The following is a 24,570-nucleotide window of genomic DNA, read 5'->3' as shown; positions in this document are numbered from 1 at the left end:
GAAGCCACCATAGCGCTGTGGCTATGCCCGTGGACTCAGGAGCTATGAGTTCTAATGCTGAGTTCCTAGGTGAACCTGGGGCTTTCTTTCTTTTTTTTTGTCAGTTGAGGGGCTTGAACTCTGGGCCTGGATGCTGCCCAGGCAAGTGCTGTACCACTTGAGCCACAACACCACTTCCAGTTTTCTGGTCCTGCCGAGGCTGGCTTTGAACCACGATCCTCAGATCTCAGCCTCCTGAGTAGCTGGGATGACAGGTGTGAGCCACAAGCATCTGGTACTTTTTGCATTTTATATAAGAGCGGGTGATGGTTTAAAGGAATATTTAAACAACCAAAATATTTCAAGTATATAACCTCAAATTTATTTGTTTTGCAACTTGGGAATTATATCCACTGGACTTTCCACTAAAAATGTTGTAAACATTTTTCCTGTCTCTATAAGTGCTGATTTTAGTTTTAGCTCTAGAATCTCCCTGGAGAAGTGTTTCTGGCAAGAAAATGGTGCTGAGTCTTCATATTTATAAAGAACTTCTAAGAAAATGAATCGCCAGTTCTTAGATGTTTCTGTTTAAGAAGATCACATTGTCCCAGGCTCCTAAAAAATCTCCTTGGCAAAACCCAAATGAAAATTCCCACTTTACTGAAATAAAATGTTTTGCAATATTGTGGATGGCTTGTGAGATTGTGTACTTTAGACTATTTAGGCAAGTGCTGTGTGTGTGTGTGTGTGTGTGTGTGTGTGTGTGTGTGTGTGTGTGTGTGTGTGTGTGATTACATGAGGCAGGTGCTTGGGAGATGAAAGCAAAGCCTATGGTGTTGAAATACTGACTTGGTGATTGTGTTGAACTTAGGGAGGCAGAGCAAAGGGTTTGCCGCTCAGCGCAGCCCCTAATCCCTGCTTATTATTATTACCATTATCATCATTATTATTTAACTTTCCTAAGGAAAGACCATCCCCCCTTGCCATTCCCTAGTTTTCTGTTTTTGGCAGCAAATGAGACAATTGCTGAGCCAGCTTTGGCTGGTTTTCGGGAAGTCAGATGACCTTTTCTCTCCACTGGCTCTCTATTCTTCCTGCCCTGAGGTGGACACCATGGACCCACTGCTGACTTTCCTATGCCTGCTGCTCCTGTGCCCAGGTAGGAGTCAGGGGAGGGAGCTGATGAGGGCCCTGTAGGCACAGCCACTGTTCCAAGGTTGAGTCCTATGTGTGAAAGGGACAGTCTTTCCAGCTTCCTTGTTGTGCGATCTTAGCTCTGTTGCTATCCCCACCCACAGGTCTGGTAGCCGCTGCTGCACCCTCCTGCTCTCAGAATGTGAATATCTCTGGTGGCACGTTCACTCTCAGCCATGGCTGGGCCCCTGGAAGCCTCCTCATCTACTCCTGCCCCCAGGGCAGTTATCCATCCCCAGCGACCAGGCTTTGCAAGAGCAATGGACAATGGCAGACCCCAGGATCCATCAGGAGATCCACCCGGCTTGTGAAAGCAGTGTGCAAACGTGAGGCTCCTCCTAGGCTTCCTTTCATGTCTTCCTCAGTGGCCAGCCCAGAGCTTTAATTGAGGAGTGGCTCAAGGTGGAGCTTACTCTGGCCAGGTGGTGTGGGGAGGGAGGGTCAAGCTGCTCTGGCAGAGATCCTTCTGAAAGTGTTAGTTGTCAATTGCAGCATTGATCACCTCTGTACTCCTAACTACCCAGGAGGCTGAGTTCAAAGCCAACCAGAGCAAAAAAGTCAGTAAGACTCTGATCTTCAACTAACCAGCAACCCCCGCCCCCCCAAAAAAACTCCCACAAACTGGAAGTGGAGGTATAACTCAAGTGGTACAGCACCAGCCTTGAATGAAAAAGCTAAGCAAGAAGCCGGCACAGGTAGCTCACACCAGTAATCCTAGCTACTCAGGAGGCTGAGATCTGAGCATCGCAGTTCAAAGCCAGCCAAGGCAAGAAAGTCTAAGAGACTCTTTCTCCAACTATCCACCAGAAAACAAGAAGTGGCGCTGTGATAGAGTGCTAGCCTTGAACAAAAGAGCTCAGGGACAGTGCCCAGGCCGAGTTCAAGTCCCACAACCAACAAAAAAATAAAAAGATAAGCAAGAGTATGAAGCTTGTGGGTGCCCATGGCTCAGGCCTGTAATCTTAGCTACTCAGCAGGCTGAGATCTAAGGATTGTGGTTCAAAGCCAGCCTGGGCAGAAAAGTCCGTGAGACTCCAATAAACCACCAGAAAACTGGAAGTGGCACTGTGGCTCAAGTGGTAGAGTTACTTAGCCTTAAGCTGAAGAGCTCAGGGACAGCACCCAGGCCCAGAGTTCAAGCCCAACAACTGACCAAAAATAAGAAAAAAAAGTGAGGCCCTGAGTTCAAATCCCAATACCACTAATTCCACAGAAAAGGAAAAAAACTGCCATTGTTCATCTGGTTGCCTAAAACAGAAATCTCACATGCTCCAATTTTCTCTGTGTGTGTGTGTGTGTGTGTGTGTGTGTGTGTGTGTGTGTGTGTATGTGTGTGTGTGTGTGTGTGTGTGTGTGTGTGTGTGTGTGTGTGTGTGTGTGTGTGTGTGTGCGCCTGTAATGGGGTTTGAACTCAGGCCTAGTGGTGCTGTCCCTTAGCTTTTTCACTCATGGATGAAGATCTTCCACTTGAGCCACAGCTCTACTTCCAGCCCTTTCTTGTTAGAGATAAGAGTCTCATGGACTTTCCTGCCTTGGCTGGCTTTAAATAGTGATCCTTGGATCTCAGCCTCCTAGGATAAGAGGTGTGAGCTACCAACGGCCAGATCTTTCAAAGTTTTAACCACCAGTTGGTCACTCTCTGGGTTCTCACAGTATTATCACTAGTGCACACCCAGCCTAGGTGCTGGCCATCTATCCCTGACTCTCCCACTTCTCTCCATCTAGCTGTTCGCTGCCCAGCACCTGTCACCTTTGAGAACGGCGTGTACACCCCTCGGTTGGGGTCCTATCCTGTGGGTGGCAACCTGACCTTTGAATGTGAGGATGGCTTCACACTGCGGGGCTCACCTGTGCGCCACTGTCGTCCCAACGGCATGTGGGATGGAGAGACAGCTGTGTGTGACAACGGAGGTGTGTGCTCTGAATGCTGGCTTGCTTGGGGTCTGGGCCTCCCAGGGAGCCTTGGAGCCAAGTTAGAGATGGGACCAGATTTGAGTAAATTGAGGTCTATGGATCACCAGTTGTTGGTGCTAAGGTACTGAGCTTCAATTAGACATGAAGTTTCCATATACTTATCCAGCTCCCCACCCCCTCCCTGTACTGGAGCTTGAACTCAGGACTTAGACCTTGTCCCTTAGATTTTTTGCTCAAGGCTAGTGCTCTACCACTTCAGTGGTAAGAGTCTCATGGTCAGGCGCTAGTGGCTCACACCTGTAATCCTAGTTATTTAGGAGGCTGAGATCTGAGGATCATGGTTCAAAGCCAGCCCAGGTAGGAAAGTCCATGAGACTCTTCTCTCCAATTAACCAACAGAAAACCAGAAGTGGCTCTGTGGCTCAACTGGTAGAGCACTAGTCTTGCTAGTATTATTTTTCTGGCAGAGTAAGACTCCTTGGCTACCATCTACCCAGGGTTCTGGGGCAGACAGGATGAAGCCAAGTCAGGACTAGGAGGTTTCAGGGCTGGTGGAAATGATTGACTTCAGCTGGGTGCAGGTGGCTCACACCTGTCATCCTAGCTACTCAGGAGGCTGAAATCTGAGGATTGCAGTTCGAAGCCAATCTGAGCAGAAAAGTCCCCATGAGACTCTCTCTTTTTTTTTTTTTTTTCTCAGTCGTGGGGCTTGAACTCTGGGCTTGGGCGCTGTCCTTGCGCTCTTTAGCTCAAGCCAAGCGCTCTACCGCTTAAGCCACAGCGCCACTTCCAGTTTTCTAGTGGTTTATTGGAGGTAAGGGTCTCACAGACTTTCCTGCCCCGGCTGGATTTGAACGTGATCCTTAGATCTCAGCCTCCCGAGTAGCTAGGATTACAGGCGTGAGCCACTGGCACCCGGCTCCCATGAGACTCATATCTCCAATTAACTACTCAAAAACTGGAAGTGGCACTGTGGCTCAAGTGGTAGAGCGTTAGCTTTGAGCACAAAGAGCCTCAGGAATAGCACCCAGGACCCAAGTTCAAGCCCCACAACTGACAAAAGAAAAAACAAAAAAAAGAAATGGCTGATTTCTGAGTTCTTTCATCCTATGGAAGGTTCTCCATCCATGCCCTGGCATCTTCTGAAGGATTCTGGTGACTCTGAGGGTCCAGAGAGGAGGAAGAGCCTGGGGGGGGGGGAGGCGGAACAGGGGATGGTACCCTGCTCACCTCTGTCTTTTTGTTGTTGTCCACTTGTAGCTGACCACTGTCCCAACCCAGGCACTTCAGTAGGTGCAGTGAGGACAGGTTCCCGCTTTGACCTTGGGTACAAGGTCAGCTATCGCTGCTCCTCAAATCTGGTGCTGACGGGGTCTGCGGAGCGGGAGTGCCAGAGCAATGGGGTCTGGAGTGGGACAGAGCCCATCTGCCGCCGTGAGTAGCCATGCTGCCTGCTGCCCGAGACTCCGGGCACTCCCTGCAGCCTGGCCCTGGCTGATTGTCTTGTTTTGTGGCTTTTCCCACAGAGCCCTACTCCTATGACTTCCCAGAGGATGTGGCCCCCGCCCTGGGCACCTCCTTGTCTCATCTGCTTGGAGCCACTAATCCTAACCAGAAGAGGAAGGGTGAGTGCCCAGGGTTGGAGCAGGAAAGACCAGGCCTGGGAGGAGCAGGGGAGAGTAGAAGTCTCCCTGGAGGCTGGGGAGGCTCCAGCGGGCTCAGTGACTGAAGGGCAGACCCAGAGTCTGGATACCCTTAGCCAGAACACAGGAAGAAGGGGTTCATCTGAATTCTCCCCAGAAAAATTGGCTCGTAGAATCCAAATCCAGCGTTCTGGTCACCTGAACCTCTACCTGCTTCTGGATGCCTCTCAGAGTGTGTCGGAAGAGAACTTTAAGATCTTCAGGGACAGTGCCTCCCTCATGGTGGACAGGGTGAGGATGATGAGACTGCATGCCCAGGAGTCTGACTGGCTCCCTCAGCTTCTCTCCCATGGCTCACTTCCTCCCAGAAGCCTTCCCAGATTTTATTCATGCCTTGCTGGGATCATGAATTCAATTCATCGAATTATGGTTTTCGTTTCCCACAGATACCTGCTGTGTGTCAGGCACTGTGCTAGGGGGCTGGGAAATACCAGAAATTCATCATCTACAGAAAGCAAGTAGTCTCCACAAAGGGCAACAAGAGAATTCAAAGGGTGGGGATGGGGGAGTGTAATGGCAGAAAGATACTGATACTCCTATTCAATAATTTCATTAGAATTGAATAAATAATTTAAAATGTATACCAAGCACGGGTGGCTCACACCTGTCATCTTAGCTACTGAGGAAGTTGCAATCTGAGGATTGTATTTCGAAGCCAACCCAGGCAGAAAAGTCCATGAGATACTCTTATCTACAATTAACCAGCAAAAGTCAGAAGTAAAGCTATGGATCAAATGGTAGACTGCTTGTCTTGAGCAAAAAAGCTAAGGGAAGGCTGGGAAGGTGGCTCAGTGGTAGAATGCTCATCTTGCAGGCATGAGGCCCTGGGTTTGATTCCTCAGCACCACATAAGCAGAAAAAGCCAGAAGTGGTGCTGTGGCTCAAGTGGTAGAGTGTTAACCTTGAGCTGAAGAGCTGAGGGATAGTGCCCAGGCCCAGAGTTCGGGCCCCACGACTGACCAAAAAAAAAAAAAAAGCTAAGGGGACAGTGTTCAGGCCCCATGTTCAAACCCCTAGTAAAGGTACACGTGCGTGTGTGCGCATGCTCACACGCACGCGCGCACATACACACACACACACACACACACACACACACACACACACAGAATAGATGCTGAACAAATGTTACCTTCCTATTTTTTCCAGGCTGCAGTTTCTTAGAAAGTACCTTGCCCTATTGGTTCTCTGTCTCCTTTCTGGTTCTTTTACCACCTCCCACTTTGGTTGGGAGCCTCATGCTGCCTCTCACCTGCTCTCCTTCCCCAGATCTTCAGCTTTGACATCAATATCAACGTTGCCATCATCACGTTTGCCTCACGACCCAAAATCATCATGTCTGTCTTGAATGACAAATCTCAGGATATGACTGAAGTGGCCAGTAGTCTGGAAAACTTGAACTATCAAGGTATGGCTGTCATTGGTGACCATAGACAGAAGCTTCCATGTTCAGCTCCCTACTTCATGACTGACTGTAGCACTGTGAGTCCAAATACATAGTGCAGGTCTTCAGATTCATGCATATGCACAAACCACATGGTCTGCTTGTCACGGCTCAGCACTGTAGAATAAACATCATTAGGGCTGGGAAGGTGGCTCAGTGGTTGCTTGCCTCGCATGCCTGAGGCCCTGGGTTCAATTCCTCAGCACTACATAAGCAGAAAAAGCCAGAAGTGGTGCTGTGGTTCAAGTGGTAGAGCACTAGCCTTGAGCTGAAGTGCTGAGGGACAACGCCTAGGCCCAGAGTTCAGACCCCACAACCGACAAAAAAAAAAAAAAAAAAAAGAATAAGCATCATTACTACCTGTACACAGTGGCAAACTGCCTGGGTAGTATGCAGCAAATGGCTAAAACAACCCAAGTTTTGTGGGAACACCATCTAATACCACCCTTCCAGTGGTATTAGATAGGCGTTATGTAATGAGCATATCTAAGGCAAAAGGCATTTAGTTAGTTTTTAGCAATTGTGAGGCTTGAACTCAGGGCCTGCGCACTGTCCCTGAGCTGTTTTTACTCAAGGATAGTGCTCTGCCACTTTGAGCTACAGCTCTACTTCCGATTTTTGAGTAGTTAATTGGAGATAAGAATCTCATGCCCCCCCCCCAAAAAAAGAATCTCATGGGGATTTTTTTTTTTTTTTTTTTTTTTTTTTTTTTTTTTTTTTGCCAGTTGTGGGGCTTGAACTCTGTCGTGGGGCTTGAATTCTGGGCCAGCTCAAGACTAGTGCTCTACCACTTGAGCCACAGCGCCACTTCTGGCTTTTTTCTTTTTGCTTTGCTTATGTGGTGCTGAGGAATCGAACCCAGGGCCTCATGCATGCAAGGCAAGCGCTCTACCACTGAGCCAACTTCCCAGCCCTCATGGGGATTTTTTTGCCTGAGCTGGCTTTGAACTGTGTTCTTCAGATCTCAGCCTCCTGAATAGCTATGATTATAGACATGAACTACTGGCACGGCACTCTTTTATTTATTTATTTTTGTACCCATCCTGGGGTTTGAACTCAGGGCCTGGGCACTATCCCATAACTGTCTGGTTCAGGGCTAGTGCTGTACCAACTGAGCAATAGTCCCACTTCTGGCTTTTTGTTGATAGTGGGAGATAAGAGTCTCCCAGACTTTCCTCCAGGGCTAGCTTTGAACTGTGATGTTCAGATCTCAGCCTCCTGAATAGTTAGAACTATAAGCATAAGCCACTGGTACTAGGCTTCCTTCCTTTCTTTTTTTTGTGCCAGTACTAGAGCCTGGGTGCTGTCTTATATGTTTTGAACTTGCATTTTTCATGGGTTGGGCAGAGTAATTCCTTGTCCCCAGGTGGCAGGTGGGAGATTGCTGGGAGTTTTTTTCTTTTGGTGTATTCCAGGTCATGAAAATGGAACTGGGACCAATATCTATGAGGCCTTAAACAGTGTCTACATTATGATGAACAACCAAATGCAACGCCTGGGCATAGGAACAGTGGCCTGGCAGGAAATCCGACATGCCATCATCCTTCTGACTGACGGTGGGTAGTGGTAGGGTGTTCTCTAACAGTGGGGCTGGAATAATGGAAGGTGTATTAATACAGAGTCAGAAGTTCTGCATTCTGCTTCTCCCTCTGCCACTTTTCTCCTCTCTCTTGTTCAACCTTCATAGAAAATGTATTTCAAAGGAATGAGTTGAACAATAGTACAGTTGAACTAATATAAAATAAACTCATATCTGACTCTTGTTATACTTCAATAGGGTTTTCTTAATTTTTTTTTGGGGGGTCCTGTCATGGGGCCTGAACTCTGGGCCTGGGCGCTGTCCTTCAGCTCTTCAGCTCAAGGCTAGCGCTCTACCACTTGAGCCACAGAGCCACTTCCGGCTTTTTTTCTTTTTGCTTATATGGTGCTGAGGAATCGAACCCAGGGCTTCAGGAATGCAAGGCAAGCACTCTACCACTGAGCCACCTTCCCAGTCCTTAATTATTTTTGGGGGGTCGGTTGTGGGGCTTGAACTCTGGGCCTGGGCGCTGTCCCTCAGCTCTTCAGCTCAAGGCACGCACTCTACCGCTTGAGCTATAGTGCCACTTCCGGTTTTCTGGTGGTTTTTGGAGATAAGAGTCTCTTGGACTTTTCCTGCCCAGGCTGGCTTTGAACTGTGATTCTCAGACCTCAGCCTCCTGAGTAGCTAGGATTACAGGCATGAGCCACCAGCGCCTGGCTTCTTAATTCTTTTGTATTTATCAATGTATGAGATTTTCTCTGTGTGTGTGTGTGTGTGTGTGTGTGTGTTTATGTACTTTTGTTATTACCAGAGTGAGGTTTGAACCCACACTGGTTTGGTTTACTTGCTTGGCTAGTACTGTCCCACCCAAGCCACACACCTCCAGCCTGGCGTGTGTGTGTGTGTGTGTGTGTGTGTGTGTGTGTGTGTGTGTGTGTGTGTGTGTGTGTGTGTGTGTGTGTGTGTGTGTGTGTGTGTGTGTGTTTGCTGGTACTGAGGTTTGAACTCAGGGCCTAGGCATTGTCCTTTCTTTAGTTTCTTCACTCAAGGCTAGCACTTTACCACGAGGCACACTTCAACTTCTAGCTTTTTGGTGGTTAAATGGACGTAAGAGTCTCATGGACTTTTCTGCTCAGGCTAGCTTTGAATCTTGATCCTCAGATCTCAGTCTCCTGAGTAGCTAGGATGACAGGTATGAGCCACAGGTGCCCAGCCAGTATCTTATTCATAAAGCAGAAATGGTGTTGAGAATGATGACCATAATGATGGTGAGGTTATGTAAGCTGCTCCCCTTCCCTGCAGGATATTTACAGAGAACTACGTTAAGGGAGCTTACAGTTAGTTTGTTCAAGCCACCTGTGGTTAGGGCATGTTGGTTCCTTTGCTCCCTGGGAGGTCACATCCCACTAGATCTGGGAGATGCAGGTCCTTAGCAGGAGGTGAGGGGCATGAACGAGGTGAGGGGCATGAATGAGGTGAGGGGCATGCACGGAAGCAGCTGCCTGTGGTGGATATGGCCACTGCCACTCACCCAAATGATATTGTTCCTCCAGGACTTTGTTTTCTCATCTATAAAATCAGATCAGATCTGAATAGCCACACTTTCTGGGGTTTCATGAGAATTAAATGAGAAAAAGGATGTGGGCCCCCTTGCTCATTGCTGGAATGTTTTTTTAAAAAAAGTAAATGGTATGTTTTGAAATGGTTTGGTTGAGGTTCTTCTGGGACTTTGTGGAATCCTGATATGTGCTCAGTGTCAATATTTTGTTTGGTGCCAGTCCTTAGGCACTGCCCAAGCTTTTTTTTTGCTCAAGATTAGTGTTCTACTGCTTGAGCTAGAGCTCTACTCCCAGCTTTTAATTGGAGATAAGAGTTTCATGGACTTTCCTGCCCATGTTATCTTTGAACCATGATCCTTAGATCTCAGCCCCCTGAGTAGCCAGAATTACAGGTATGAACCCCTGGTACCCAGCTCAGATGGTTAATTCTTTTCCTTCTCTGTTCTAGGAAAGTCCAACATAGGTGGTTCACCCAAACCAGCAATTGACAACATCATAGAATTACTGAAAATCAAGCCGGACAGGAACGACTACCTGGGTGAGGCGCTGTTCCCTACCCCATCTGTGCTCTCCCAGGGGAGCGGGCACCGTGTTCTCAGTCAGGGGTCTCAGCTCTGGCTTTAGGTGCTGTCCTGAAGCTCCGTTTACTCAAAGCTAGTGCTCTACTATTTGAGCCACAGCACCTCTTCTGGCTTTTTCTATGATTAGCTGGAGATAAGAGTCTCATGGACTTTCCTGCCCCGATTGGCTTTGAACCACCATGATCCTCAGATCTCAGTCTCCTTAGTAGCTAGGATTGCAGGCATAAGCCACAGGTGCCTCATTTTCTTCAACAGTTTTAAGTCTGTTGTTCTATGTGGAATTGGCTGAGTGTGATAAGGAAGAGTCTGGAGTTAAACTTTCCATGGGCTGCACCTTGTTTTTATTCTTGGTGGGTTGGGTGGTGTTTCTTCCCGTGTGAGCTGGAAGCAGTGATAGGACCGGCCTCCTAGGCAGATAACTCAAGATGCTTAGAGAAAGGTTATCTGGCATGGAAAAACCACTAGTACCCAGCAGCCTCTGGGCAATCATCACCTCAGCGTCCTCACCACCTCCTCATGGTTCAACAAACCTTCCAGGAAGAAGGGCTCAGCTTCCTTGTAAGGGCCTGTCCCCGCTATTCCCCTTTTGTAGTGTACATAGCTGATGAGACCTCCACAGGTGTGGCTTCTGAAAAAGAACAACTCCACAGGTTCAGACTGCACTGACCTTTGACCAGGAAAAGATATCTATATCTATATCTATATCTATCTATCTATCTATCTATCTATCTATCTATCTATCTATCTATCTATCTATCTGGCTTTGAACAGTGATCCTCAGACCTCAGCCTCCTGAGTAGCTAGGATTACAGGCGTGAGGTACCATGCCTGGCTGCCCCATTTCTTAGGGGTAAGATAGTAGTTCTTTAAAACTCACTGGGCCACTGGCTCTGGTGGCTCAAGCCTGTAATCTTAGCTACTCAGGAGGCTGAGATCTGAAGATCACAGTTCAAAGCCAGCCCAGGTAGAAAAGTTTGTCAGACTCTTATCTCCAATAAACCATTCAGAAAACTGAAGTGGCACTGTGGCTCAAGTGGTAGAGCGCTAGCTTTGAGCTGAAGAGCTGAGGGACAGTGCCCAGGCCCAGTTCAACCCCCACAACCAACAAACAAACAGACAAACAAACAAATGAACCAAAAACTCATTGGACCAAGGAAGATATAATTCAGTTTTGCCCCCTTCCTCATTAGCATCTAAGCCAGGGTCAATTGCAGAAGCAGAGGCTGGAGTTATGGCTCAAGTGATGAATGCCCGCATAGAAGTAGCAGGCACAAAGCCTGAATTCAATCCCCAATATCACCAAAAAGAAAATAGTATAAAATAGAATAAAGGGTCTAGGGGCTAGCTCAGTGGTAGAGCATTTGCCTAGCATGCTTGCTGTGACCCTCAGCACTGCAGAATACACAAATGACTCATACCTATAATCCTAGTTACTCAGGAAGCTGAGATTTCAGGATTGAGTTTGAGGCAGACAAATCCTCCAGGCTCATATCAATAAACCACAAAATGCTCTAAATGGAGAATAGCTCAAGTGGTAGAGTGTCAGCCTTACGTGAAAAAGCTAAGCAAAAGGCTGAGCCTCTGAGTTCAAGCCCCAGTACAGGATATAAACACACACACACACACACACACACACACACACACACACACACACACACACACACACACACACACACACACACACACACACACACACACACACACACACACACACACACACACACACACACACACCATGAACGAATATACAAGAAACCAAACAAATGCTCCAAGAAACCCCACTAGAAATGACCCTTTTGGTGCTCCTACTGTTGGGTGTTCCTACTGTTGTAGTCCACAAATCTGTGGACTACTTTAGGGGAGTTCTCCCCGGGCACCCATACTCTGAGGCCAGCATGTGCAAGTAGTCCAGTCAGAAGAAACATTTTGGTTGTTTTGTTTTGTTTTGTTTATAGGTTGTAGGGCCTGAACTCTGGGCCTGGGCACTGTCCCTGAGCTCTTCAACTCAAGGCTAGCGCTCTACCACGTGAGCCATAGCACCACTTCCGGTTTTCTGGTGGTTTATTGGAGATAGGAATTTCACGGCCTTTCCTGCCCAGGCTGACTTTGAACCATGATCCTCAGATCTCAGCCTCCTGAGTAGCTAGGATTACAGGCGTGAGCCACTGGTGCCTAGCAGAGTTGTTTTTTGTTCCTATTTCTCAGACCGTACTTTTGATGGTACTGGAGCTTGAATTCAGGGCCTTGCACTCACTTGGCTTGCTCACGGCTGGCACTCTTAGCCCTTTAGCCATGCTCCAAGAGTTCAGCTTTTTACGAGTTAGTTGGAGATGGTGTCTCACCCCTGCAGCCCTAGCTACTCAGGAGGCTGAAATCTGGAGGTTTAGAGTTCAAAACCAGCCCAGGCAAAAAAAGTCTGTGAGGCTTCTCTAAAATAATGGCTGGAAGTATGGCTTGAATGATAGGACTCAAGACTAATAAGCACAAGGCCTTGAATTCCAGTCCCTGTTCTGTCAAAAAAAAAAAAAAAGAAAACTTTTTTTTTTTTTTTTTTTGCCAGTTCTGGGACTTGACCTCAGGGCCTGGTCTGTATCCCAAGATTCAAGGCTTATAGTGCTCTACCACTTGAGCCACAGCACCACTTCCAGCTTTTTCTGAGTAGTTTATTGGAGATAAAAATCTCACAAACGTTCCTGCCTGGCCTTGGCTTTAAACCATGATCCTTAGATCTCAGCCTCCTGAGTAGTTCAGGATGACAAGCTTGAGCCACCAGTGCCCGGTTAACAATGAAAACTTTTTGCAAGCCAGGCACCAGTGGAGATCTGAGGATGGTTCAAAGCCAGCTTAGGCAGGAAAGTCCAAGAGACTCTTATCTTCAATTAATCACCCCCCAAAAAAAAGCTGGAAGAGGAGCTGTGGCTCATGTGGTAGAGCACTTAGCATTGAGCTGAAAAAGCTCAGGGACAGCACTCAGGCCCTGAGTTCAAGCCTAGGACAGGCACATACACACACAATTAAAACCAAGCCAACTCTATTTTTACAGAGTTGAGAGTTGACCCCAAGATCTCACACTTGCTAAGCAGGTACTCTACCAATGAGTCACACTGCTATCTCTCCTTCCCATTGTCTAATAATAGAAGGTAGTGGATTAGGCTCACCCTAATCCAATCCAATATGACCTCATCTCTTACTCAGCTTTTCACTTACTATTGACACTCTACTCCTTAAGCTACCCCTCCCTCCCCCCCCCCCCCCCCTGGCTAATTGGAAATGGAGCTTTACAAATTTTACTGCCTAGGCTGGCTTCAGATCTCAGCCTTTTTCAAGTAGCTAGGATGACAGGTATGAGCCACTGGTACCCAGTCCTCACCTTAACTTGATTACATCAGCAACAATCTAATCAAACTCATACTCACAAGTCCTAAGGATTAGGATCTGGACAACATAATTCTACCCATTATAAGCAATACACAAGATAAATAAGGAAACCATAAAGCCTGCAGGAGACAGGTGTCATGGAACATGAGATGAAATAGAGCAGGGCCAGGTCTGTGGCACTGATGTTTTAGTCAAAGAAGAACTTACTGAGGTGACATTTGAGCCAAAGCTGCGAAAGTGAGCTATGTGGATCTTGGGGAGAGTCAGTTAGGCAGAGAGAGGCACAGCTGGCCCCGAAGGCATGAGGTGGCCTGGGGTGGCAGCATGCCTGTGGATTGAGAAACCTCAAAAAGGCTGTTCAGGAAGGGCATAGCGTGTGCAGTGAAGTCAGACAGGTAGCAGGGATGAAGGAGGAAAGGACACAGCTCGTGGTTTGTTTGGTTTTTGCTGGTCCTGGAGCTTAAGCTCACGGCCTGGGCGCTCTCTGTGCCCTGAGCCTCTCTGTGTTCAAGGATAGAACTCTACCACTTGAGCCAAAGCCCCAGGTCCAGCTTTTTCTGTTTATGTGGTACTGAGGATTTGAACCCAGGGCTTTATGCATGCTAGGCAAGCACTCTACCACTAAGCCACATTCCCAGCCACCTCATGTGGGTTTTTATTGGCACTGCTTCTGAGTTGGAACAGCCACTCAGACACAGGATTCTGGTGAGTACCCTTGTCTCCATCAGACATCTATGCCATTGGAGTGGGAAAGCTGGATGTGGACTGGAAAGAACTGAATGAACTGGGGTCTAAGAAGGATGGCGAGAGACATGCCTTCATCCTGCAGGACACACAGGCTTTGCAGCAGGTCTTTGAGCACATGCTAGGTGAGTGAGCTTTGCCCTCCCTGCAGCAGGGTGGTGGTGAGGGAGCAGCCAGGGTCTCAGGAGACACAGTACTCCTCCTATACCTTCTTCTCCATCTGATCTTCACACCCACAGATGTCTCCAAGCTCACAGACACCATCTGTGGGGTGGGGAATATGTCAGCCAATGCCTCTGACCAGGAGAGGACACCCTGGCATGTCACTTTTAAGGTAAAAGGAAGGGAGGTGGGGCTTGGATCCCAGAGGTGAAAGCAGACATGGGCCAGCCCTTGATTATGGCCTGCTGCCTGCAGCCTAAGCACCAGGAAACCTGCCGGGGGACGCTCATCTCTGACCAGTGGGTCCTGACAGCAGCTCACTGCTTCCACCAAGCTGCCAACAGTTCCTTTTGGAGGGTCAATGTGGGTAAGACAAGGGGCTGTACCAGACTCCAGACCCTGAGGCTAGAACTCTTACTACCTGGCTCTGGCCCTTTCACGAGTCCTGATCCAGCCTAATTCACCATATTGTTGCAGGCGATCCAAACTCCCAATGGGGCAAAGAATTCCTTGTGGAGAAGGCAATAATCCCCCTGGGGTTTGATGCCTATGCAAAGAAGGAGCAGGGGATCCTGGAGTTCTATGGTGATGACATCGCCCTGCTGAAGCTGGCCCAGAGAGTGAAGATGTCTAGCCATGCCAGGTGTCCGAGTGTGGGATGGGAAAATGTCCTGCGCACTAAAGTACTCTGGTCAGGTCCAGAGGGGATACTGAGGCTGAGCCTGTGTGACACCCACTCTTCTCCCCAGGCCCATCTGCCTTCCCTGCACTATGGAGGCCAATATGGCCTTGCGGAAGCCCCAAGGCAGCACTTGTCAAGACCACGGTGAGTGATGGGCTGCTGAAGAGGTGGGAGCAGGGTGTGTGTGTGTGTGCATGTGTGCGTGCGTGTGTGTGCGTGTGTGTGTGTGTGTGTGTGTGTGTGTGTGTGTGGTGCCAGTACTTGAACTCAAGGGCTAGGCACTGTCCCTTAGCTTTTTGTTGTTATTGATCATGGGGCTTGAACTCTGGGCCTGGGTGCTGTCCCTGAGCTATTCAGCTCAAGGCTAGCATTTCTACCACTTGAGCCACAGCGTTACTTCTAGTTTTCTGGTGGTTAATTGGAGATAAGAGTCTCATGGACTTTCCTATTTGGGCTGGCTTTGAACCACGATCCTCAGATCTCAGCCTCCTGAGTAGCTAGAATTATAGGCATGAGCCACCAGCGCCTGGCTCCCTTAGCTTTTTTTCACTCAAGTTTGACCCTCTACTATTTGAGCCACACAGCTTCACTTCTGGCTTTTGAATTGGAGATAAATATCTCTTGGATTTTCCTGTCTGGGTTGGCTTCGGATCTCTATGTTCAGATCTCAGCATCCTCAGATTAGCTTAGTTTACAGGTGTGAGCAACTGGTTCTGAGCATGTTAACAGGAGCTGGGAAGCAGTCCCCAAGCCTGATGACTGGATTCCAATTAAAGGGATCTGGGCTGACATCCCTTTCTCTTTGATGGCAGAGAAAGAACTTCTGAACCAGCAGAGCATTCCTGCCCATTTTGTGGCCCTGAATGGGAACAAGTTGAACATTAGCCTCAAGACAGGGAAACAGGTGAGGAACACTGAACTAACCTGGAGGCAACCTCCAAAATATTGTTCTTCATCCTCTGGCTCTGGCTACTTTCTCCTTTTTTTTTTTTTTTTTTTTTTTTGGTTGGTGGTGGGGCTTGAACTCTGAGCCTGGGCACTGCCCCTGAACTCTTCAGCTCAAGACGAGTGCTCTACCACTTGAGCCACAGCACCACTTCCATTTTTTTCTGGTGGTTTATTGGAGATAAGAGTTTCATGGACTTTCCTGCCCAGGCTGACTTTGAACCACGATCCTTAGATCTCAACCTCCTGACTAGCTAGGATTACAGGCATGAGCCACCAGCTCCTGGCCTACTTCCTCCTTCTGACTGAAGTCCTACCCCCTCCCAGGCCTAGCCAGTCAACCAAGTGTTATCTGGGTTGTTCACTCTTCTCTCCCTTCCCACCCCCTGCAGAGGACAAGCTGTATCCAGGTAGTCTCTCAAGACAAAAAAACCTTCCCGAACTTGACAGATGTCACACAGGTGGTGACAGATCAGTTCCTGTGCAGTGGGATGCCGGGAGATGCCAATATCTGCAAAGGTGTGTGTTCATGCCTGCATTTCCACGGGTCAAGGCCACTGTGTTCCTAAGGCCAGCATGTCAGGACACCAGTATTCTGCCCTGGGTAACACTACCTCTTGTTACTCTTTACCTATAGGAGAATCTGGGGGAGCAGTTTTCCTTGAGCGGAGATTCAGGTTTTTTCAGGTGAGAAGGAGGGAGCTACCAGAGTGAATCTCCATCTGGTTGAGGACATAAGGATGCCGTGTGTGTGTGTGTGTGTGTGTGTGTGTGTGTGTGTGTGTGTGTGTGTGTACATGTATGTGTGCATGTGCGTATATGTGTACTGGGCTTGAACTCAGGGCTTGGGTGTTGTCCATCAACGTTTTCATTCTAGGCTAGCAATCTACCACTTGAATCAGCTCCTCTTCTGGCTTTTTGCTGGTTCACTGGAGATAAGAGTCTCATGAACTTTCCTGCCCTAGCTAGCTTCAAACCACCATTCTCAGATCTCAAGTCTCCTGAGTAGTTAGAATTACAAGCGTGAGCTACCTGTGCCTGGACTTTGAAGGAACCAGGGAGGTTGGGATCAGGGACTTCTGCAACCTGCCAACCCATTCTGTTTCTTCCAGGTGGGTGTAGTGAGCTGGGGTCTTTACAACCCCTGTTCTGGCACTACCAATAAAAACACCCGCAAAAAGGCTCCCCATGGTGTCCCACCACCCAGAGACTTCCACATCAATCTCTTCCGCCTGCAGCCCTGGCTGAGAGAGCACCTGGAAGGTGTCCTGAACTTTTTGCCCCTCTGATTATGACCCCTGTGCTGTCCTGTCAGGATCTGCCGTCTTTCCTACCTCTGAACATTCACCTCAGACACTGTGACCCATCCCCACTCCTAGCTGCATAAATCCTGGGTTCTAGGAGCCCAGGTTCAGTGTACACAAGCTGGGGAAACCCCAGAGCTGGTGTCAGCATGGCTGGCTGCCCCGCTGCCCTCCCCCCTAAGCCTTCCTTACCTCTGCTTTGCTCCCATCTCTCCCTCCTACCCTTTGTACTCGATTTGTACATGGAATTTCCCAGTTATGAAATTAATAAAACCCAACGATTTCCACATTTGTCTGTGCCTCTGCCTGGGGTTGGGGGATGGGCTAGGGAGGCCAGAATGATTCCAGGAAGGTCACGGACCCTGCTGGACAAACAGCTGCTGGACTCTGCCCCAGAACACAGCCTGTAGGTGAGTGAGCTGGGGGCCTAATTAGGATCTTTAAGGGGGATTGTCAGGGAGGGAGTCGAAGAAGGAAAGGGATTGAATGGGAGAGTTCCAGACTCTGGGCAGCAAAGGGTGGGGCTTGTACAGTTTCTGTTTCTAGGGTTGGCAGCTCAGTGGGCCTCCCCTGCTTGATTGTTCCGGGAAAGTGTGTATGGCAGGCCGGCCAGGCTACAGGTGCCAGAATGGATTGCATAAAAGGCTGGGGGCTGGTGGAGAAGAGAGTGTGCCGTCAGGCCAAGATCTGGGATTTCCATTTAGGTTCTGAAACTGGAGAAGTGCTTCTGACCGCAGCCTGAGCCTCTCTTCTGCCTTCTAGCAGCATGGGGCACAATCCCAGCTCCCAATTCTGGCTTGTGTCCTTATTCTTAGCCTTCTCGTGTGGAGGTAAGCGAGGGTCACGTGTTCCTCATCCTTCTTGCTACCCCTTGCATCTCTCTTGGTTTTGTAGGGCCAGGCTTCATCTGTTTTTCTCTCCAGGTGTGAGTACAACTCCATCACCTGTGGATCAGCCCCGAAGTTCCTGTTCTCTGGAGGGGGTAGAGATCAGAGGTGGCTCATTCCAACTTCTTCAGGAGGGGCAGACCCTTGAATACCTGTGCCCCTCTGGCTTCTACCCGTACCCCGTGCAGACTCGCACATGCAAAGCCACAGGCTCCTGGAGTACCCTGAAGACCCGAGACCAAAAGATTGTCAAGAAGGCAGAGTGCAGAGGTTTGTGATGGGAAGGGGAAGGGGTGGCGTGGCAACAGAGGCAACAGAGCTGCTTAGGGTAAGTTTAATTTTCAGCTGTGTTGAGAACAGCAGGTTGGGCTGAACAAGAGTAGAAATACGCGGAATACCAGTGGCTCACGCCTGTCATCCTAGCTACTCAAGAGGCTGGGATCTGAGGGTCATGGTTCAAAGGCAGCCCTGGCAGCAAAGTCCATGAGACTCTTATCTCCAATTAACTACCAGGAAACTGGAAGTGGCGATGTAGCTCAAAGTGGTAGAGTGTTAGCCTTGAGCAAAAGAGCTCAGGGACCAGGCCTAGGCCCTGAGTTCAAGCCTCACAACCAACAACAACAAAACAAAAACAACAACAAAAAAAAACCACAGTAGAATTACCTTTTGGGGTTCAAGTGGGAACGGGAGCTCACCTTCTCTAAGCAATTGCCTGTAAAACAGCCCTGGTAGTAAAGAGACTGCTCAGAGATGAGGAGGAAGGAGCAGCCATGGGTTAGACTAGGAAGGTTCTGTTTCTAAGTGACAAGGAGGAACACATTGAAGATTACCTTTCCCTCTTAGTGACTTCTACTTTTACCTCAAAGCAATTCGCTGTCCAAGACCACAGGACTTTGAGAATGGGGAGTACTGGCCTCGGTCTCCCTACTACAACTTGAGTGATGAGATCTCTTTCCACTGCTACCCTGGTTACACACTCCGGGGCTCTGCCAACCGCACCTGTCAAGCCAATGGCCGGTGGGATGGGCAAACAGCCATTTGTGATGATGGAGGTAAGAAGCGTGTCTGCCACTGATGGTGGCCTTATCTTTCTTTGATGGCAGTCTGAGGAATCGGCACAATAACTTTTCTCTGACTTGCCCTCTGAGCCTCACACTTGCATTCACCTCTGTGTTTTGTCCCTCTGCAGCGGCATACTGCCCCAACCCGGGCATCCCTATTGGCACAAGGAAGGTGGGAAGTCAATATCGCCTTGAAGACAGTGTCACCTACTACTGCAGTCGGGGACTTACCCTGCGTGGCTCCCAGCAACGGATATGCCAGGAGGGTGGCTCTTGGAGTGGTACAGAGCCTTCCTGCCGAGGTGACTTTTGGCCTGCTTCCTGGTCTGAATGTGTCCCTCAGTAGAGCACTGTTTTACTTACCCCCAACTTCTACAAGTCTTTTCTTTTTCCCACCTTGGGAATCAGTCCATCTCTCTAGGCACTGTTATTATTAATTTTTTTTGCCAGTCCTGGGGCTTGAAATCAGGACTTGGGCACTGTCCCTGAGCTTCTTTGCTCAAGGCTAGCACTCTACCACTTGAGCCACAGTGCTGCTTCTGGCTTTTTCTGTGTATGTGGTACTGAGGAATGGAACCCAGGACTTCATGCATGCTAGGCAAGCACTCTAAGCCACATTCCTAGCCCTAGTCACTGTTTTTTTTAAAACACTCCAAACACTTGACCTAGTTTTTGATCTTTCCCAGACTCCTTCATGTATGACACCCCCGAAGAGGTAGCTGAAGCCTTCTTGTCCTCCCTGACAGAGACTATCGAAGGAGTTGATGCTGAGGATGGACATAGACCAGGTTTGAGGGCAGAAAGGGAAGTCAGGGTGGGGGGGTTGGGGGAGGAGAGAGAAGGGGAAGGGCCACCATGTATGCTGGACTCTGAGACTCTCTGCTGGCACACAGGGGAACAACAGAAGCGGAAGATTGTCCTGGACCCCTCAGGCTCCATGAACATCTACCTGGTGCTAGATGGATCAGATAGCATTGGTGCCAGCAACTTCACAGGGGCCAAGAAGTGTCTCACCAATTTGATAGAGAAGGTAGAGTTCCCATCCCCTTCAATGGGGGCCCCTGACTGGGCTTCTTTGCACTTCCAAGACTGGCTCCCCTGTGCTTCTTGCACCCTCTGACCCACAGGGTTCCAGAAAGCCTCAGGTCTTACTCTGTCCTCTTTCCCCTTTTATGTGATGTAGTAGCCTGATGCTTATCAAAGGTACCTCTTCAAACTTCAACCTTTGAGCCTCTTATTATGGCCTTCTCTGTCTCAGCAAACATGCTAAATTTGCCCAACCATGGCATTGTACTTTCAAATGCATAACCCCTTGCTCCTCTAACCCACAGGTAGCAAGTTATGGAGTGAGGCCAAGATATGCTCTAGTGACATATGCCACAGCTCCTAAAATCGTGGTCAAAGTGTCTGATGAAAAGAGCAGTGATGCCGATTGGGTAACAGAACAGCTCAACAAAATCAGTTATGAAGGTTAGAGGTTAGGAAAGGGAAGCTGGGAGGTTCACTTTGGGATAAGAGATCAGAAGGCTCTGAACTGTATGTGTGTGTGTGCGTGCATATGTGCATGCACGCACACACACGTGCACACGTATATGTGTGAGAGGGGTAGAGAGGTACATTGAGTGAAGCAGTATCCTGATATTTAACAGCCTCCTGCTTTAATTTCATCCTTTGAGCATTTTACTATGGCCAACCCTGACCCATCAGGACTGCTTTGTAGCTAAAGGTTGGAAAAGGGGTTATCAGGCAATGAAGTTTAGTGGGAATTTGTTGGGGGCTCTGAGGGCCTTTTTGTGGTCAAAAGGAAGTTAGTAGGTGACAACTCCACAAAGTTGAAAAAGATGTGGGGTCTCAGCTGTGACAGAACTCCAGGGCTCAAGACAAGGTGAGATGATGCCCTCTTTCCTCTCCCACAGACCACAAGTTGAAGTCAGGAACTAACACCAAGAGGGCTCTTCAGACAGTATACAGCATGATGAGCTGGGCAGGGGACGTCCCCCCGGAAGGCTGGAATCGCACCCGCCATGTCATCATCCTCATGACTGATGGTCAGAAAGGACCTTTTCCCTACCCCAGCCTCCAAGCCTACATGTAACACTAGACTACGATGGGGCCCTGAATATAGCTCACGGATGGCTACTGCTACTGAGCTTTCCTGTGATACAGAGGACCATTATAGGGGACCATTCTCCCTAAGGCTGTTCCCCTAGCCATGTGCCACTGCCTCCAGCCAATTTATCGACTTAGATCCTCATCCTCACCTCCCACTTTTATATTTTTATGGTCCCTGTCTTTTCTGCAGGCTTGCATAACATGGGTGGGGACCCAGTCACTGTCATTGATGAGATCCGGAGTTGGTTGGACATTGGCAGGGATCGCAAAAATCCCAGGGAGGATTATTTGGGTAAGTGACTTGCCTAGGACCTAACACCCTGATTTTTTTTTTTGCTGGTCCTGAGGCTTGAGTTTAGGGCCTGGGCTCTGTCCCTGAGCCTCTCTGTGTTCAGGGTGAGCACTCTACCATTTGAGTGACAGCACCACTTCTGGCTTTTCTGTTTACGTGATACTAAGGAATCAAACCCAGGGAGGGCATTATGCAAGCTAGGAAAGCATTCTACTGCTAAGCTATATTCCCAGCCCTAGTACCCTGATTTTTTCAAGGCCTTGACCTTCAACCTTTTTTCTTCTTCAGATGTATATGTGTTTGGAGTCGGGCCTCTGGTGGACCAAGACAACATCAATGCTTTGGCTTCGAAGAAAGAGAATGAACAACATGTGTTCAGAGTCAAGGATATGGAAAACCTGGAAGATGTTTTCTACCAAATGATTGGTAGGAAAATACAAGAGTATAAGACCATCAGGAAATTAGGCTCTTCCCAGGATCCCCTGAAGTTACTAATTTCCCTCTACCTCTCATCACAATTTGGAAGGCCTTAGTTCTTCTTGTTGTTTTTTAGTTTTAGTTTTTGCTGGTCATGGGGCCTGAACTCAGGGCCTGGGTGCTGTCCCTCAGCTCTTCAGCTCAAGGCTAACACTCTACCACTTGAGCTACAACACCACTTCTGGCTTTTTCTGTTTATGTGGTTCTGAGGAATCAAACCTAGGGCCTCATGCACGCAAGGCAAGCACTCTATCACTGAGCCACCTTCCAAGCCCTCCTTGTCTATCTTAACATCACTATTCTTGTTTCCTGGCACTGTCCATTTCCTGACCTTAGAATCACAGAACTCTGGGTAACCTCAAAGGTTTTTAGTACATTTTATAGATGTGGAAAGTGAGGCCAAAAGAGGCCCAGTAAGCTATTGAAAGTTGGTTCTGAAAATATCTAGGTTTCTGATCGTAGTCCCAAGTTCTTTCCATTACACCAGAATGGCCCTTTGTCCCCTACATAAGGAATCAAATGTTCCCAGACCTTTTCCCTCTGTGTAGGCCTTTGCTTCCCAGGGACATGCAGATTCCTCCAGAAGTGACTGCTGCCAGTTGAGAATGAAGGATCCTCAGCCTTCAACACATTCTCCTTTTCTGCAGATGAAACCAAGTCACTGGGCCTCTGTGGCATGGTTTGGGAGCATAGGAAGGGTACCGATTACCACAAACAGCCATGGCAGGCCAAGATCTCAGTCACTGTAAGTGCACCATTCTAGCAGTGAGGACTTGTGAGAGTTGAAAGGCAAAATGTTCACATCAGACTGCCTTGTGAAGGTTGAACTTCCTCTCCTATTGTCTATTCCCAGCGTCCTCTCAAGGGACATGAAAACTGTATGGGGGCTGTGGTGTCTGAGTACTTTGTGTTGACTGCAGCACACTGTTTCACCGTGGATGATGAGAAACATTCAATCAAGGTCAGCGTAGGTAAGAATGCACCAGATGGATTCTGAACTCCAGGCAACACCTTCCCTTCCTCAGCATCCAACACTCTACCTGACCTCACTTGTAGCCCCTCTTGCCTCCTGGATAGGGAAGAAGAAAAGTCATAGGGCCAGAGGCAGCCCACAAAGTGGTACCTATTGTTTTCTCTCCCCAGGAGGAAGGAAGCGAGATCTAGAGGTAGAAGAGGTCCTATTTCATCCCAACTACAACATCAATGGGAAGAAGGCACAAGGAATTCCTGAGTTTTATGACTATGATGTGGCCCTGATTAAGCTCAAGAAAAGGTTGACATATGACCAGACTGTCAGGTGAGAGCACTTAGGTTCCTGAGAAAAGACTGGAGGACTAGGTAGTATAGACAGGCCATTCACTGCTCTGACTGTTCCCATCTCCAACAGGCCCATCTGCCTTCCCTGCACGGAAGGAACAACTCGAGCTTTGCGGCTTCCTCAGACAGCCACCTGCCAGCAACACAGTAAGGCGTATTCTGGATGGGACAAGGATGAGATTCCAGGAGACAAGTGGGGCATGAGGGAGCTGCAGTAGGAGCAGATACCGCCCAGCTTATTGCCTAGTATAGGAAGGGCTGGAAGGACATCTACCAGGTGACAGAGGCAATGGGGGAGATGGTGCTGGGGGCAGCTGGAATGATCCAGTCTATTTGTTCAGAGGAAGAGCTGCTCCCTGCAAAGGATATCAAAGCTCTGTTTGTGTCTGAAGAAGAGAAGAAACTGATTCGGAAGCATGTTTTTATCAAGAATGGAGATAAGGTGAGGAATTGGGGGAGGAGAGGATTCTAAGCTGCTCTAGGCCTGTCTTTCCTAAGCCAGCTCTATCATCTTTCTCTCCCTTGCTTCCCACCTACCCTACAGAAAGCCAGCTGTGAGAGAGATGCCCAAAATGCTCCAGGCTATGACAAAGTCAAGGACATTTCTGAGGTGGTCACTCCCAGGTTCCTCTGTACTGGAGGGGTGGACCCCTATGCGGACCCCAATACTTGCAGAGGTAAGAGGCAGTTTCTTGGCTATGCTCTAAATTCCTGAAGCCCAAGTTTTTTTTTTTTTTTTTTCTCCTACAGCATCTCTTTTCCACAGGTGACTCTGGTGGCCCTCTGATTATTCATAAGAGGAGTCGTTTCATTCAAGTAAGTGCCCCTTTCTTATCTGTAGGGAGATGCCAAGTGGCCAGCATGGCCCCCAAAGCAGGAAAGCAAACTCAATGCATATGGCTGGTAAAAGGAGGGTAGAGGCTGCTTCATCTTAGGGCTATTGCTTGAAATGGGGAGTGTTGGGCCATGTGTCTGGTGTGTGTGCCAAGGATAAAGTTTAGTTGGGCTCCTTTAGGTCAGCTTAGATGCAAATAAGAATAGCCATGCTTCCTGGCATTAGGAAGAACTCCACCAAATGATCCATGGCATCTCCTCACTTTGACAGGTTGGTGTGATCAGCTGGGGAGTGGTGGATGTCTGCAAACACCAGAAAAAGCAGGTACCTGCTCATGCCCGAGACTTTCACGTCAACCTCTTCCAAGTGCTTCCCTGGCTCAAGGAGAAACTCAAAGATGAAGATTTGGGTTTCTTATAATGGGTTTCCTGATGAAAGAGGGCATGGGAAAATTAAAACAGCTGTGATAATAACTGTGTTC

General features: G+C 48.5%; 2 protein-coding genes across 2 annotated transcripts; both read left to right on the top strand.

Annotated features, from left to right (window-relative positions):
* Positions 1 to 845: 845 nt before the first annotated feature.
* On the top strand, positions 846 to 17,395 carry C2 (complement C2). The gene is made up of 18 exons (XM_070024089.1): positions 846 to 1,138; positions 1,278 to 1,499; positions 2,899 to 3,084; positions 4,348 to 4,521; positions 4,614 to 4,712; positions 4,888 to 5,021; positions 6,057 to 6,195; positions 7,647 to 7,787; positions 9,761 to 9,850; positions 14,000 to 14,140; positions 14,255 to 14,349; positions 14,433 to 14,544; positions 14,655 to 14,820; positions 14,927 to 15,003; positions 15,672 to 15,763; positions 16,197 to 16,323; positions 16,442 to 16,491; positions 16,917 to 17,395. The coding sequence occupies exons 1-18, from the start codon at positions 994 to 996 to the stop codon at positions 17,091 to 17,093; spliced, it is 2,367 nt and encodes a 788-aa protein (XP_069880190.1). The 5' UTR covers positions 846 to 993; the 3' UTR covers positions 17,094 to 17,395.
* Positions 17,396 to 17,503: 108 nt separating this feature from the next.
* On the top strand, positions 17,504 to 24,562 carry Cfb (complement factor B). The gene is made up of 19 exons (XM_070024090.1): positions 17,504 to 17,518; positions 17,813 to 17,938; positions 18,032 to 18,265; positions 18,862 to 19,047; positions 19,185 to 19,358; positions 19,743 to 19,844; positions 19,950 to 20,086; positions 20,388 to 20,526; positions 20,973 to 21,104; positions 21,359 to 21,460; positions 21,749 to 21,886; positions 22,585 to 22,682; positions 22,791 to 22,908; positions 23,081 to 23,234; positions 23,325 to 23,401; positions 23,596 to 23,696; positions 23,799 to 23,931; positions 24,021 to 24,070; positions 24,360 to 24,562. The coding sequence occupies exons 2-19, from the start codon at positions 17,875 to 17,877 to the stop codon at positions 24,507 to 24,509; spliced, it is 2,289 nt and encodes a 762-aa protein (XP_069880191.1). The 5' UTR covers positions 17,504 to 17,518; positions 17,813 to 17,874; the 3' UTR covers positions 24,510 to 24,562.
* Positions 24,563 to 24,570: the final 8 nt, after the last annotated feature.

This window comes from Dipodomys merriami, unplaced genomic scaffold (assembly GCF_024711535.1).
Source record: "Dipodomys merriami isolate MVZ:Mamm:240054 unplaced genomic scaffold, mDipMer1.0.p SCAF_16, whole genome shotgun sequence".
Lineage (NCBI taxonomy): Eukaryota > Metazoa > Chordata > Mammalia > Rodentia > Heteromyidae > Dipodomys > Dipodomys merriami.
Note: the sequence above shows the minus strand (reverse complement) of the source record. Positions and strands in the feature narration are given on the sequence as shown.

Excerpts from the sequence above, each read along its gene's own strand:
- Cfb (XM_070024090.1), top strand. The coding sequence starts at position 17,875 with ATGGGGCACAATCCCAGCTCCCAATTCTGGCTTGTGTCCTTATTCTTA. Across the intron at positions 18,266-18,861 it reads CAAGAAGGCAGAGTGCAGAG|CAATTCGCTGTCCAAGACCA; the intron begins GTTTGTGATGGG and ends TTTACCTCAAAG. Across the intron at positions 24,071-24,359 it reads AGAGGAGTCGTTTCATTCAA|GTTGGTGTGATCAGCTGGGG; the intron begins GTAAGTGCCCCT and ends TCACTTTGACAG.
- C2 (XM_070024089.1), top strand. The coding sequence starts at position 994 with ATGAGACAATTGCTGAGCCAGCTTTGGCTGGTTTTCGGGAAGTCAGAT. Across the intron at positions 9,851-13,999 it reads GGACAGGAACGACTACCTGG|ACATCTATGCCATTGGAGTG; the intron begins GTGAGGCGCTGT and ends TGTCTCCATCAG. Across the intron at positions 14,821-14,926 it reads AAGATGTCTAGCCATGCCAG|GCCCATCTGCCTTCCCTGCA; the intron begins GTGTCCGAGTGT and ends TCTTCTCCCCAG.